This window comes from Pan troglodytes, chromosome 17, assembly GCF_028858775.2.
Source record: "Pan troglodytes isolate AG18354 chromosome 17, NHGRI_mPanTro3-v2.0_pri, whole genome shotgun sequence".
Taxonomy (NCBI): domain Eukaryota; kingdom Metazoa; phylum Chordata; class Mammalia; order Primates; family Hominidae; genus Pan; species Pan troglodytes.
Window position 1 is genome coordinate 16,788,057 of NC_072415.2, and position 14,666 is coordinate 16,802,722.

Genomic DNA, 14,666 nt, shown 5'->3' on the forward strand with positions numbered 1-14,666 from the left:
TCCCAGCACTTTGGTAGGCCGAGGCAGGAGGATCACGAGGTCAGGAGATTGAGACCATCCTGGCTAACATGGTGAAACCCCGGCTCTATTAAAAATAAAAAAAATTAGCTGGGCGTGGTGGCGGGCACCTGTAGTCCCAGCTACTCAGGAGGCTGAGGCAGGAGAATGGTATGAACCCAGGAGGCAGAGCTTGCAGTGAGCCGAGGCCATGCCACTGCACTCCAGCCTGGACGACAGAGCGAGACTCTGTCTCAAAAAAAAGAATATTTCATTGTATATATAAGGCACATCTTTAAAAATTACCTATTCATTGAAGAACGTTTGAGTTTTTTCACTTTTTGTCTTTTGTAAATGATATATTTTGGATCTGGGTTCCCATTTAAATCTCATCTAAGATTGCAGTTTCTAATGTTGGAGGTGGGGCCTGGTGGGAGGTGATTGGATCATAGAGTTGGTTTCTCATGAATGGTTTAACACCATTCCCTTTGGTACTGTCTGTGCTGTAGTAAGTTCTCCTGAGATCTTATTTTTAAAAAGCATGTGGCACCCCCACCCTCACTCTGTCTTGCTCCTGCTCCCACCATGTGAGATGACTCACTCCCTCTTTGCTTTCTGCTGTGATTGGAAGCTTTTTGAGGTCGACACAGAAGCAGAAGCTGCTATGCTTCCTGTACAGCCTGCATAACCATGAGCCAATTAAACCTCTTTTTTTTTAAAATACCCAGCCTCAGGTATTTATAGCAGTGCAATAATAAACGAATACAGTGAATATTGCTGCAATGAACATGGATGTGCAAATATTTCTTTCAAGTATACTCTGCATATTTTGATTAGATGCCCAGAAGTCACTTTTTCCCTACCAGCAGTGCACAAGGGTTTCAATTCCTCTATGCTCTTGACAACATTTGTTATTTTTTGTTTGCTTGATATTGGCCATCCTAATTAATGCACAATAATATCTCATTGTGGTTTTGCTTTACATTTTTCTAAAGACTAGAAATGTTTTCAGTAATTGCTATGTGTATTATTTCATCTTTGGAGAAACATCTTCATCTCTTGTCCATTTGTTAATCATGTTACTTACTCTTTGTTGTTGATTTTTCAAAGTTTATATATTCTGGGTGTTAACTTCTGTCAAACATACAATTTTTTTTCTTCTGCTTACTTCACTAAATGTTTAGCGTGCAGAGATAAATTTAATGTAGTCCCATTTTTCTGTGTTTTTAAATTTGTTGCTCATGTATTTGATGTTATATGCAAGAAAACATTGCTGAGACCAATGTCATAATCTTTCTCCCTATATTATTATTATTTTGAGATGGAGTTTTGCTCTCGTTGCCCATGCTGGAGTGCAATGGCATGATCTTGGCTCACTGCAACCTTCCCCTCCTGGGTTCAAGCGATTCTCCTGCCTCAGCCTCCTGAGTAGGTGGGATTACAGGCATGTACCACCACACCTGGCTAATTTTTAAAAATATTTTTAGTAGAGACAGGGTTTCACCCTGTTGGTCAGGCTGGTTTTGAACTCCTGACCTCAAGTAATCTGCCTGCCTTGGGCTCCCAAAGTGCTAGGATTACAGGTGTGAGCCACCACACCCAGTCTCCCTATATTTTCCTCCAAAAATTGTAGAGTTATAATTCTTACATTTAAATATTTAACTCATTCAAGACAGTTTTTGTGTATGGTTTAGGGGAAGGATCCAACCTCAATTTTTCCCATGTGGATATAGAGTTTTCCAACACCATTTATTGAAGAGACTATCTTTTCCTTAATATGTTGTTATAGTAACCTTGTTGAAGATCATTTGACCATATACACAATGCTTTGTTTTTGAGTTCTCCATTCTGTTCCATCATCTGTCTTCCTGCAAGTACCGCACTGTTTTTATTTATGTAGCTTTGTAATCTATTCTAAAAACAGGAAGTGTGGTGCCTCTAATTTTGTTCTTTTTTTCTAAGAATGTTTGGGCCATCAATGGTCCTTTGAAATTCTGTGTAAATGTAATAATTTAAAAATATATTTCTTCAAAAAATATCTTTTGGATTTTCATTGAGACTACATTGAATTTGAATATCACTGGGGATACTATTGTCATTTAACAATATTAAATCTCCTGACACTTAAAGAAGAGTATCTTAAAGAGTTTGTTAAGTTTCACAGATTTTTCAATTTGGCAATTTTGCTTCTGCTTTTGATTTCTAGTTTTATTCCATGTGGTAAGAAAGGATACATTGTATGATTCAATCTTTAATGTGTACTAGGCTTAATACCTTGGTGAAAAAATAATCTGTACAACAAACCCACATGACACAAGTTTACCTATATAACAAACCTGTACATATAACCCCAAACTTAAAAGTTAAAAAGAATAAGAGTTGCTTTGTGTCCTAACAGGTTGTCCATGAAACAACAACTACCCATTTTCTCCACTTAGCTCCTGAGACAGTTCAGTCTGTTTTCTGTTTCTAGGAGTTTAACTACTTTAGGTATCTTACATAAGTAAAATTGTATAGTATTTGTCTTTTTGTGCCTGGCTTTTTGCACATAAAGTCTTAAAAATGTATTTATTGTGAATATAACAACATTTTCTGCTTTTAAAAACCTGAATAATATTTATTTGTATATTTGAAATTGTCTTTATTCATTTATTAAGTTGGTTCTTTCCACTTACTTGCTTCTGTAAGTAATACTACAGTGAATATGGATGTGCAGATTACTCTTCATTTGATAATATATGCAAGGGATTATTGATGTGCTGTGTTCTGTTTCACTGGTATTGTCTCTTTTTAATCCATTATAAACTATTTTGATTAATGTAACTTTATAATAGGTTTTTAAAATCAGGGTGTATGCCTCCAATATTTCTCTTTTTGACAATTGTTGAACACTTGTGGTCTCTTTAGTTCTGATATAATTTTTAGGATTGCTTCTTATATTGATGTAAAATATGTATAGCCATCATCCAGAGTATACCACCATTTCCTTCAGCACTCTGTCAGGGGAGCCAAACCCCATCTTTGGATAGCCCCTCGGAAACCAGAGATGTGGACACATACTCCACACTTCTTTCTCTCCTGAGGAAGAAACATAGAGTTGGGAGTTTCTCCTGGTTGTACCATGCTGTACTGGGAGAAGGTAAAGCTGTGCTGGGCACATGTAATAAAATTTTCCTTCTCTTCTACATGCTTTTGGAATGGATAAAGCTACAGCAACTGAAGTAGTACAAATTCTTAACTGTGTTTTGGAATTCCCACAAAGGCAATGTGATCAACGTGGTGTTAAGTGCATATATCTATGAAGAAATGAAGACCAGTGGTCTTTTTTTAAGCTTTGCAACTTAAATTTATATATATTTTTTATTTTTAAATTTTATTTTTTAATTTTTGTGAGTACATAGTAGTAGCTGTATATATCTATGGGTTACATGAGATATTTTGAAGTAGCCATGAAATGCATAAAAATCACATCAGGGTAAATGGTGTATTCATTACTTCAAGTATTTAATCCTTTGTTTACAATCTAATTACATTCCTTTTGTTATTTAAAAATATACAATTAAATTGCTTTTGACTATAGTTACTCTGTTGTACTAGCAACTACTAAATCTTATTCTAATTATTTTTGTGCTCATTAACCTTCCCCACTTCCCACCAACCCCCCACTATACTTTCCAGCCTCTGATAACAATTCTGCTCTCTCCCTCCATGAACTGAATTAATTTAATTTTTAGCTCCAGCAAATGTGTGAGAACATGCAAAAGAAACTGGAGGAATCATAGTATTTGACTGTAAATGATACTACAGAGCTGTAGTAATTAAAACAGCATGGTATTGATCGGTGAAACAGTAGAGAGAACGCAGAGATAAATCCATATAGCTATAGCAAACCTATTTTCGACAAAGGTTTCAAGAATATATATTGAGGAAAGGAATTTATTGACTAAATTATGCTACAGAAACTAAATATCCATATTCAGAAGAATGAAACTAGACCCCTATCTCTTGCTGTATTAAAAAGTTAAATCAAAATGGATTAGAGACTTAACTAAGACCTAAAACTATGAAAGTACTATTAAGAAAACATTGTAGAAACTCACCAGGAAATTAAATGGGGTAAAGATGTCTTGAATAATACCCTGCAGGCACAGGCAACCAAAGCAAAAATGGACAAATGGAATCACATCAAGTTAAAGAACTTTTAAACAGCAAGTGAAACAATCAACAAAGTGAAGAGACAACATACCAAATGGAAGAAAATATTTGCAAATGGCCCATCAGAAAAAAAATTGATAACCAGATTATGTAAGGCACACAAACAACTCTATAGGATAAAATTTAATAATCTGATTAAAAATGAGCAAAAAATATGAATAGACATTTCTCTAAAGAGGGCATACGAATAACAGTGCATGTGACAAGGTGCTCAACATGTGGTCATCAGAGAAATGCAAATCAAAATGACAGTGAGATGTTATCTTATCCCAGTTACAATGGCTGTTCTCCAAAAGTCAGGCAATAACAAATGCTGGTGAGTATGTGGAGAAAAGGGAACTCTAGTACTCTCTTGGTGGGGATGTAAATTATTACAGCTACTATGGAGAACAGTTTAGAGGTTCCTCAAAAAAAAAAAAATAGAGCAACTATACTACCTAGCAACCCCAATCCTAGGTATGTACACAAGGGAAATCAGGCCATCAGAGAGAGATTTGCACCTCCATTTTTATTGTAGCTGTGAACACAAAATATCTGAGACAGGTCTCATCCAATTTAGGTAGTTTATTTTACCAAAGTGAAGGATGCACACCTATGACACAGCCTCAAGAGGTCAGGGCACAGCTTGGTTTTATACATTTTAGGGAGACATGAGACTTCAGTATGTTTAAGTTGTACATTGGTTCAGTCTGGAAAGGTGGGACAACTTGAAGCAGGGAGGGAGTTTCCAGGTCATGGGTAGGTGGGAGACAAACGGTTGCATTCTTTTGAGTTTCTGACTAGCCTTTCCAAAGGAGGCAATCAGGTATGCATTTATCTCAGTGAGCAGAGGGATGACTGAATAGAATGGGAGGCAGATTTGTCCTAAGCAGTTCCCAGCTTGACTTGTCCCTTTAGCTTAGTGATTTGGGGGTTCAAAGATTTATTTTCCTTTCACACAGCATTGTTTACATTAGCCAAGATTTAGAAGTAACCAAAGTGTCTATCAAAAACAGATGAATGGATAAAGCCAGTGTACATATACACAAAGGAGTACTTTTCACTTATAAATAATAAGATCCTGTTGTTGGCAACAACATGGATGGAACTGGAGGTCATATGTTAAGAAAAATAAGCCAGCCACATAAAGGCAAACTTTTTTCTTGCAAGACCTTTGGCTCTTCTGAGTCTTTTTTGGTTCTGTCCACTTTATAGGATTGTTTTTCCTATTTCTGTGAAGAATATCATTGATGTTTTGATAGGGTTGCATTAAGTCTGTAGATTGGATTGGGTAGTATAGACACTAAAAATACTGATTTTTCTTATGAACAAAAAATATATTTTCTTTTTTGTCTTTTTAAATTTCTTGCATCAATGTTTTATAGTGTTCATTGTACAGATTTTTAATTTCTTTGGTTAATTCCTAGGTATTTTATTTTAATTTGTGGCTATCGTAAATGGGATTACTCTCTTCATTTCTTTTTCACATTGTTCACTGTTGGTATATAAAAATGCTGCTAGCTTTTTAATCCTATATCTTGACTAAATTTATGAGTTCTAATAGTGTTTTAGTGAATTAGGATTTTCCAAATATAAGAGCACATCATCTGCAAGCAAAGCTAATTTGACTTCTTCCTTTCCAATTTGGTTGCCCTTTATTTTTTTCTCTTGTCTAATTGCTCTAGCTGCCATATGTTGAATTAACAGTGGTGAAAGTGTGCATCCTTGTCATGTTCTCAATCTTAGGAAAAGCTTTTCATTTTTCCCCATTTAGTATCATATAATGTGAGTGTCATATATAGCTTTTTATATGTTGAGGTATGTTTCTTCTATAGTTTTGAGGGTTTCTGTCATGAGGGGATATTAAATTTTATCAAATGATTTTCAGGATCAAAATGATCTTGGTTTTTGTTCTTTCTTTTGTTGATATGATGTATTACATTAATTGATTTGCATATGTTGAAGTATCTTTGCATCCCTGAGAAATCCTACTTGATCATGAGGTATAATAATCTTTTTAATCTGTTGCTGAATTTTACTTGCCACTATTTTTATTAGAAATTTTACATCTATAATAATCTTTTTAATATGTTGCTGAATTTTACTTGCCAGTATTTTTATTAGAAATTTTGCATCTATTGCTGATATTGGCCTATAGATTTTTTTGATAGGCGTTTGTCTGGTTTTAGTATGAGAGTAATGCTTGCCTTACAGAACAAGGTTGGAAGTGTTTCCTCCTCCTCTGTTTTGGAGTAGTTTCAGTCAGATTGCTATTAGTTGTATACATGTTTGGTCGAATTCAAGTGAAGCCATCAGATTTCAGGCTTTTCTCTCATAGGAGGTTTTTTATTATGGATCTCAACATGTCTTGTTTGTCTATTCAGGTTTTGGATTTCTTAACAGTTCAATCTTTTAGGTTCTATGTGTCTAGAAATTTATCCATTTGTTCTAGATTTTCCAATTTATGGCATCTATCTGCTCATAGCAGCCACTAATGATCTTGAATTCCTGCAGTATAAGTTGTAGAGTTGAAATGTCTCCTTTTTCATCTTTGTTATTATTTATTTGAGTCTTTTTTTCTTTTTTCTTTTCTTTCTTTTTTTTTTTTTTTTCTTTTTTTTGAGTAGGAGTCTCACTCTGTCGCCCAGGCTGGGGTGCAGTGGCTTGATCTTGGCTCACTGCAACCTCCTTCTCCTGACTTCCAGCAATTCTACCTGCCTCAGCCTCCCAAGTAGGTGGGATTACAGGTGCCCGCCACCGTGCCCAGCTAATTTTTATATTTTTTAGTAGAGACGGGGTTTCGCCATGTTGGACAGGCTGGTCTTAAACTCCTGACCTCAGGTGATCCCCCTGCCTTAGCCTCCTAAAGTGCCGGGATTACAGGCATGAGCCACTGTGCCTGGCTGAGTTTTCTTTTTTTTTCTTAGTCTGGCTAAAGGTTTTTTTTTTTTTTTTTTAGAAAACAACTTTGCATTTTATTGACCTTTTGTATTTTATTTATTTCAAATTCATTTATTTCTGCTTTGATCTTTATTATTTCTTTTCTTCTAATTTTGGTTTTGTTTGCTCTTGTTTTTCTAGCTCTCTAAGATACATCATTAGGTTTTTTCAATGGTTTTGGAAATACAGGTGGTTTTTCGTGACACGGATATGTTCTTTAGTGTAATTTCTGAGATTTTAGTGCACCTGTCACCCGAGCAGTGTACACTGTACTTAATATGTAGCTTTTATCCCTCACCCGCCTCCCAGCTTTCCCCCTCAAGTCCCCAAAGTCTATTACATTACTCTTATGCCTTTGCATCCTCATAGATTAGCTCTCACTTATAAGAACATACAATATCTAGTTTTCCATTTCTGAGTTACTTCACTTAGAATAATAGCCTTCAGGTCCATCCAGGTTGCTGCAAATGACATTTTATTTGTTAAGTGTTCCCATTTCACCACAACCATGCCAACATCTGTTGTTTTCTTGACTTTTGAATTATGGCCATTTTTGTAGGAGTAAGTTGGTATCTAATTGTGGTTTTCATTTGTATTTCTCTGCTTAGTGATGTTGAGCATTTTTAGATTATTGTTCGGTGTTCGTATGTCTTCTTTTGACAAATATATATTCATTTTCTCTGCCTACTTTTTGATGGAATTATTATTATTTGGCTAATTTATTTGAGTTCTGTATAGATTCTGGATACTAGCTTTCTGTGCATAGTTTGCAAATATTTTCTGCTACTCTGTGGGTTGTCTATATATTCTGCTGATTATTTCTTTTGCTGTGCAGAAGCTTTTTAGTTTAATAAGGTCCCATTTATTTATGTTTGTTTTTGTTGCATTTGCTTTTGGGGTCTTAGTCATGAATTTTTTGCCTAAGTCAATGTCCAGAAGAGTTTTTTTATATGTTACCTTTTAGAATTTGTATGCTTTCAGGCCTTAGATTTAAATCTTTGATCCATCTTGAATTGATTTTTGTATAAGGTCAGAGATGGGGGATCCAGTTTTATTCTTCTATGTGTGGCTTGCCAGTTTTCCTAGCACCATTTATTGAATAGGGTGTTGTTTCCTCAATTTGTTTATTTGTATGCCTTGTTGATTATTAGTTAAGATGAGTTGCCTGTATTTGGCTTAATTTCTGGATTCTCTATTATGCTTCATTGGTCTATGTGTCTATTTTAATAGCAATACCATGCTGTTTTGGTAGCTATAGCTTTGTAGTATAATTTGAAGTAGGGTAATGTGATGCCTCCAGATTTTTTATTTTGTTTTGGTTAGTATTACTTTGGCTATGTAGGCTCTTCTTTGATCCACATTAATTTTAGGATTGTTTTTTATAGTTCTGTGAAGAATACTGATGGTATTTTCATGGAAATTTCAATAAATCTGTCATGAAGTTGTTTATTTGAGTTTTTTATGTAGACACTTTTAGTTATAAACTTTTAGTACTGCTTTTACTGTATATCCTAAGTTTTCATGTATTTCCATGATCACATATTTCAGAAATATTTCAATTTATTTATTAATTTCCTCATTGACCCACTGGCCTTTCAGGAGCATATTGTTTAAATTCTATGTGTTTATATAATTTCAAAACTTTTTCTGGTTATTAATTTCTAGGTTTTTTCATTGTAGTCAGAAAAGATGCTTGATATTATTTTAATTTTTAAAATGTTTTAAGACTTGTTTTGTGACGTAACATATGGTCTATCAATGAGAATGATTCATGCACTGCAGAGAAAAATGTGTATTCTGAAGCCATTTGATAAAATGTTCTGTAAATATCCATTATGTCCATTTGGTTTATAGCACAGATTAGGCCTGATATTTCTTCGTTGGTTTTTCTGTCTGGAAGATTTATTCAATGCTGAAAGTGGGGTGTTGCAGTCTCTAGGTATTATTATATTGGGGCCTGTCTCTTTAGCTGTAATAATACTGGCTTAATATATCTGAGTACTCCAGTGTTAGGTGCATATGTATGTAACATTCTTATATCTTCTTGATGAATTAACCTCATTATTATTATTATTATTATTATTATCATTATTATTTTGAGACGGAGTTTCTCTGAGTTTCGCTCTTGTTGCCCAGGCTGGAGTACAATGGTGCAATCTGGGCTCCCTGCAACCTCTGCCTCCCAGGTTCAAGTGATTCTCCTGTCTCAGCCTCCTGAGTAGCTGGGATTACAGGCATGTGCCACCATGCCCGGATAATTTTGTTGTTGTTGTTGTTTTGTATTTTTAGTAGAGATGGGGTTTCTCCATGTTAATCAGGCTGGTCTCAAACTCCCAACCTCAGGTGATCCACCCACCTCGGCCTCCCAAAGTGCTGAGATTACAAGCATGAGCCACTGTGCCCAGCCCTCATTATATAGATAACCGTCTTTGTCTCTTCTTATAGTTTTGTCTTGAAATCTATTTTGTCTGATATAAGTATAGCTACTACTGCTTTTTTTGTTTGTTTTCATTCACATGGAATTTTTTAAATCTTTTTAATCTATGTGTTTATAGGTGAAGTGTGTTTCTTGTAGGCAACAAATCAGAGTCTTTTTTTTTTTAATCCATTTAGCCACTCTATGTCTTTTGATTGGAGAGTTTAGTCGATTTACATTCAGTGTTGTTATTGATTATATAAAGATTTACTCCTTCCATTTTGTTGTTTTCTTGTCTTGCTATCAACAGCAATAGGGGACCTGAAAGTGGGTAGCCATCTGTGAGGCTGAGTCCTGGATTTTTATGGGTTTAGAATGGGGGAATGCATGCTGACTGGTTCATGGGTGGACTTGGAAAAGGCACCATTCAATTGATTAAAAGGAATCATTCTCAAAGAACCAATAGAGAGAGTGGGTTAGGGATGGAAGTTCTCACTCCAGTCCATGAATTCTTCCTGGAACTGGTAGCTCAGTTTTCAGGCTTTAGACTGTCCTTTCCTCGAAGGTCGAGTTTCACCAAGGACCCATCCCTGCCTGCCTAGGAGTTTGTCTTCTGTCACTATCAGTAGGACTGCAGTGGGTCAGACCTGAAACCAGCACAGCAGTTGATCACACCCAAGGTGAGCTGTAACCACTACCTGGTAGAACCAGTAATTGCTCAAGGTCCTGGGGCTTTATAATTTGTAGGTGGTATCCTACACAGGGCTTGCCAGCGTTGTATCCTTTCCTTCAGAGTAGTGAGTTCCCTCAGGCTCTCAGCAAGCCCATCGGTGCCATCCAGGAGCCAGGGGCTAGTCAATAACCTTAGGAGTCTACTTCGTTTTCTGTTGTACTGTGGTAGAGCTAGCAATTAAACCATAAGATTCAGTTCTTCCCATTTTTCCGTCCTTATTCCACAGGCAGAAGAGCCTCATCCCATTGCTACCATCACCACAGGCCCATGGGGAATACCGCCAGGCTACCACCAATGTTCCCTTAAGATTGAAGGCTCTTTAGTTCACTTGTAGTGAATGATGCTTGGCCTGGTACTCACCCTTTTTGTCAGTGGTGTCCCTTCTGTCTCAGCGCAGGTCCAGAAGTGCCATCCAAGTGCCAAGGCCTGGAATAAGGGACCCCAAGAGCCCACTTGATGCTCTTCCTCCCTTTGGCCATGCTGGGACCTAAGTTGGCAAGATGAAATCCTCTATAGTTTTTCCTCTACCTTTTTCAGTGACTCCCTGTAGCCACCACAGTTGTGAATGTGCTGAGTCTCACCTGATTCTAGCAAGCCTCAGAGTCCCAATGAAAGCTCATAGCAAACTACCTGGTTATCACTGCAGATTATTCCAGGTTGAGGGCTCTTTACTTAGCAGTTGATGGGTCTTGTCAGTGCCAAAATTTTTCATTCAAGGCAGCAGATTTCTTTCTGGCCCAGCATGTACCTAGAAATTTTAACTAGGAGCTAGTGGCTGAAAAGGGGTTTCATAACTCTGACTGGTGGCCTTGCTGGTATCCAAAATGCAAGACAAAGTCCTGTTTACTCTTTTCTGTCTTCTTAAGTAGATGGACATGGTCTCTTGAATCTGTGAACCGTGCAGCCTTAGTTTGGAGGAGGGGTGGTGTAAGCACTCTCTTAGCTGCCCCAGTTTGTATCTCAGTAGGTAATGTGGCCCCCAAGTCCACTGGCTCTAAGCCCAGTTCAGCACTAGGACTCACCTGGGAGTTGCAGTCCTTGTAACCTAAACTGCCTTTCAAGTTTTTTTAGGGCCCCAAAGCATTTTAGACTATGTCAATGAGGCTTGCCAGAACTCAAGTTCCAATCACCGGGAAGGGTGATTCCTCTCTGCCCAGGGCCAGTTGAAATACTCCCTCTGTGGGCAGGCGTCAGCTGAGTGCATTCCAGTTTTGCTTTCTGCTGTGATAGGGCAGCACTGAGTTCAGTGCTCACAATCCCAGTGTTCTCTATCTCCCAAGTGTACAGCTTCTATCTACATAGTATGTGACAGCTGCCAGGGCATGAGTGAGGGGTGGCATTAGTGATTCAAGACGGTCTTTCCTACCCTCTTTTAGTGAGTAGTACAAGGTTAAAACCAGGTACTGTGAGTGCTCACCTTTATTCTTATGAAGGTTTTTTTTTTCTTTTTCTTTTTTAATAGATTGTTGTTAAATTGGTGACCTTGCAGGGGAAATGATCACTGGAGCCTTCTATTTAGCCATCTTGCTCTGTCCTTTCTTGGTTTTCTACTATAGCATTGTGCTGATGTTCTCAGCTTGGCAAAATTTCATATTAGATTTGTAAAGTATATTCAACTGAAATCAGTATGTAGAATAATTAGTTATTTTTACTTCTTTCAGCTGTGTATTCTTATTACAACCAAGGCATTTTACCAGAGCAAGGCATAGAAGATTCATTCAAAAAAGCAACACTGGGAAGATATGGGAGCTGTGGCCTTGAAAATATATGCTTATGGAAAAACTGGGAAAGTATAGGTGAAGGTGAAGGACAAAAGGAATGTTATAATCTATGTAGCCAATATTTGACAACTAGTCATAACAAACATTTAACTGTGAAAGGAGACAAAGAATATAGAATATTTCAGAAGAAGCCTCAGTTTCTGTCAGCTGCTCCTACAGAACCATGTATTCCTATGAATAAATATCAACATAAATTTTTGAAATCTGTCTTTTGTAATAAAAATCAGATAAATTTTAACCATGACTCAAATATTAGTAAACATCATAGTACTCATTTTCTAGAAAACTATTACAATTGTAATGAATGTGAAAAAGTATTTTACCAATCCTCAAAGCTTATTTTCCCTGAAAATATCCATATTCAAGAAAAGCCTTACAACTCTAATGAATGTGGTGAAACTTCTGACCCATTCTCAAAGCTTACTCAACATCAAAGAATTTATATTGGAGAGAGCTCACAAAGATGTAATAAAAAATGTATAATAGTCTTTAGTCAATCACATCTAAAGGGACATAAGATAATTAACACTGGAGAGAAATCAGTGAAATATAAAGAACGTGGCAAAGCTTTTACCAGGGGCTTACATCTTGGACATCAGAAAATTCATACTGGAGAGAAACCTTACAAATGTAAAAAATGTGACAAAGCCTTTAACAAGAGTTCACACCTTGCTCAACATCAGAGAATCCATACTGGAGAGAAGCCTTTCAAGTGTAAGGAATGTGGCAAAGCTTTTAACAGAGGCTCATACCTTACTCAACATCAGAGAATCCATACTGGAGAGAGAGCTTTCAAATGTGAAGAATGTGGCAAAGCCTTTAACAGGGGGTCATACCTTACTCAACACCAGAGAATCCATACTGGAGAGAAACCTTTCAGATGTAAGGAATGTGGCAAAGCCTTTAATAGAAGCTCATACGTTACTCAGCATCAGAGAATGCATACTGGAGAGAAACCTTTCAAGTGTAAGGAATGTGGCAAAGCTTTTAACAGAGCTTCACACCTTACTCAACATCAGAGAATCCATACTGGAGAGAAACACTTCAAATGTAAAGAATGTGGCAAAGCCTTTAACAGGGGCTCACACCTTACTCGACATCAAAGAATCCATACTGGAGAGAAGTCTTTCAATTGTAAAGAATGTGGCAAAGCTTTTATCTGGGGCTCACACCTTACTCAACATCAGAGAATCCATACTGGAGAGAAATTCTTCAAATGTAAAGAATGTGGCAAAGCTTTTACCAGGAGCTCACACCTTACTCAACATCAGAGAATTCATACTGGAGAGAAACCTTTCAAATGTAAAGAATGTGGCAAAGCTTTTAACAGACGCTCAACCCTTACTCAACATCAAATAATTCATACCAGGTAGAAACCCTGCAAGTGTAAAGAATGTGCTAAAACCCTAAACTGGTGCTCACACCTTACTCAACATTAGAAAATCAATACTGGATAGAAATCCCATATGTGTAATGATTTTTGAAACATCAAAATGAAGTCTAAATAAAAATCAGAAGTGTCACTTTAGAAAGAACTAAGGTGCTAGCACTTCCGTAAATTACTCTGAATCAGTGTGTTTATTATAACAAATAATTCAAACTCAATTAGATAATTAAATTGTATGTTTAAAAAGAGTGACGACATTGATGGAGAGGCATAATTATCTTCAATGTTCACTTATTTTTGTAATCACAGTATTCATGATTGAGAAAGTATTATTGATGTAATTAAATTCAAATTAACCTTTTTTTTCCCCACTGTGGTTGATTATTGCTGTCTCTGACATGAGAGTCCCTTCTACGTTAGGTAGGCATCATTCACATGTCTCATTCACATGTCATCATTCACATGTCTCATGACATCATTCACAAGTTTCCCATGGAAGACTAAGAGCATTGGCATATAGGATGTATGATGAAATCTAAATGGAGTTGCTCTTTTTGTTTGACTTACAACACTGAATATAAGTCATATATGAGTTAGGTGTTCAGAATATTATTGTTCTGCATTAAAGTGTGAGACAGAAACACTCTGAGTTTTAGATATGAATAGTTTTACCAACTACCCATTAAAAAGTCTTGCTAGTCCATTAATATTCTAATGTATCTTCATAGCAGCAAGTTAGAAGTCCTGAATATTACTGTGATAACAATAAAGAAATCACAAATATCAGAGAGTGGTGCAAATAACTTCTCTCTGGTAGAACATAGATTATTAATTCAATCCTGTAAATACTTAGGCTCAGTTTAAGAAAAGAGAGAACACATTTTTTTAACATAGGTCATGGTATCAGAATAAGAATGCTTTTTGAATGTTTGCAGTCTGTAATTTTGATGATTGAGGAAACTGGATTTTGAAATGCTTTATTCAGTCTGTAAACTTAATTTTTTTAAGAATAAAATGAAATGTCTTTTAATTTGTTAACACTGTTGTGTATTGAATAATGTCTTATCCTGACAAAAATGTTAACTTATTCCACCTTGCTCAAGATTCCAGGTAGTAAATGGTAATGATATACTATCGGGTATGTCTAGTTCATGCTGTCTTTAGCATTTTTTTACCCTTAGTGGTATTAAACTCCAAATAGTTTGGAGAATGTTGGTT

The 14,666-nt window shown here is 36.3% G+C and overlaps 1 protein-coding gene across 2 annotated transcripts in view; it reads left to right on the forward strand.

Annotated features, from left to right (window-relative positions):
• ZNF519 (zinc finger protein 519) overlaps window positions 1-14,666 on the forward strand; it is a 56,581-nt gene that overhangs the window by 14,163 nt on the left and 27,752 nt on the right. Inside the window, exon 3 of one of the 2 annotated variants that reach the window (XM_523986.6) lies at window positions 11,942-14,483. The exons of the other annotated variant lie outside the window; for it this stretch is intronic. Within the exon in view, the coding sequence (XP_523986.5) occupies window positions 11,942-13,434 (1,493 nt within the window). The 3' untranslated portion in view covers window positions 13,435-14,483. Of the gene's footprint in view, window positions 1-11,941; window positions 14,484-14,666 lie in introns of those variants that run through there. 2 annotated transcript variants of the gene reach the window in all.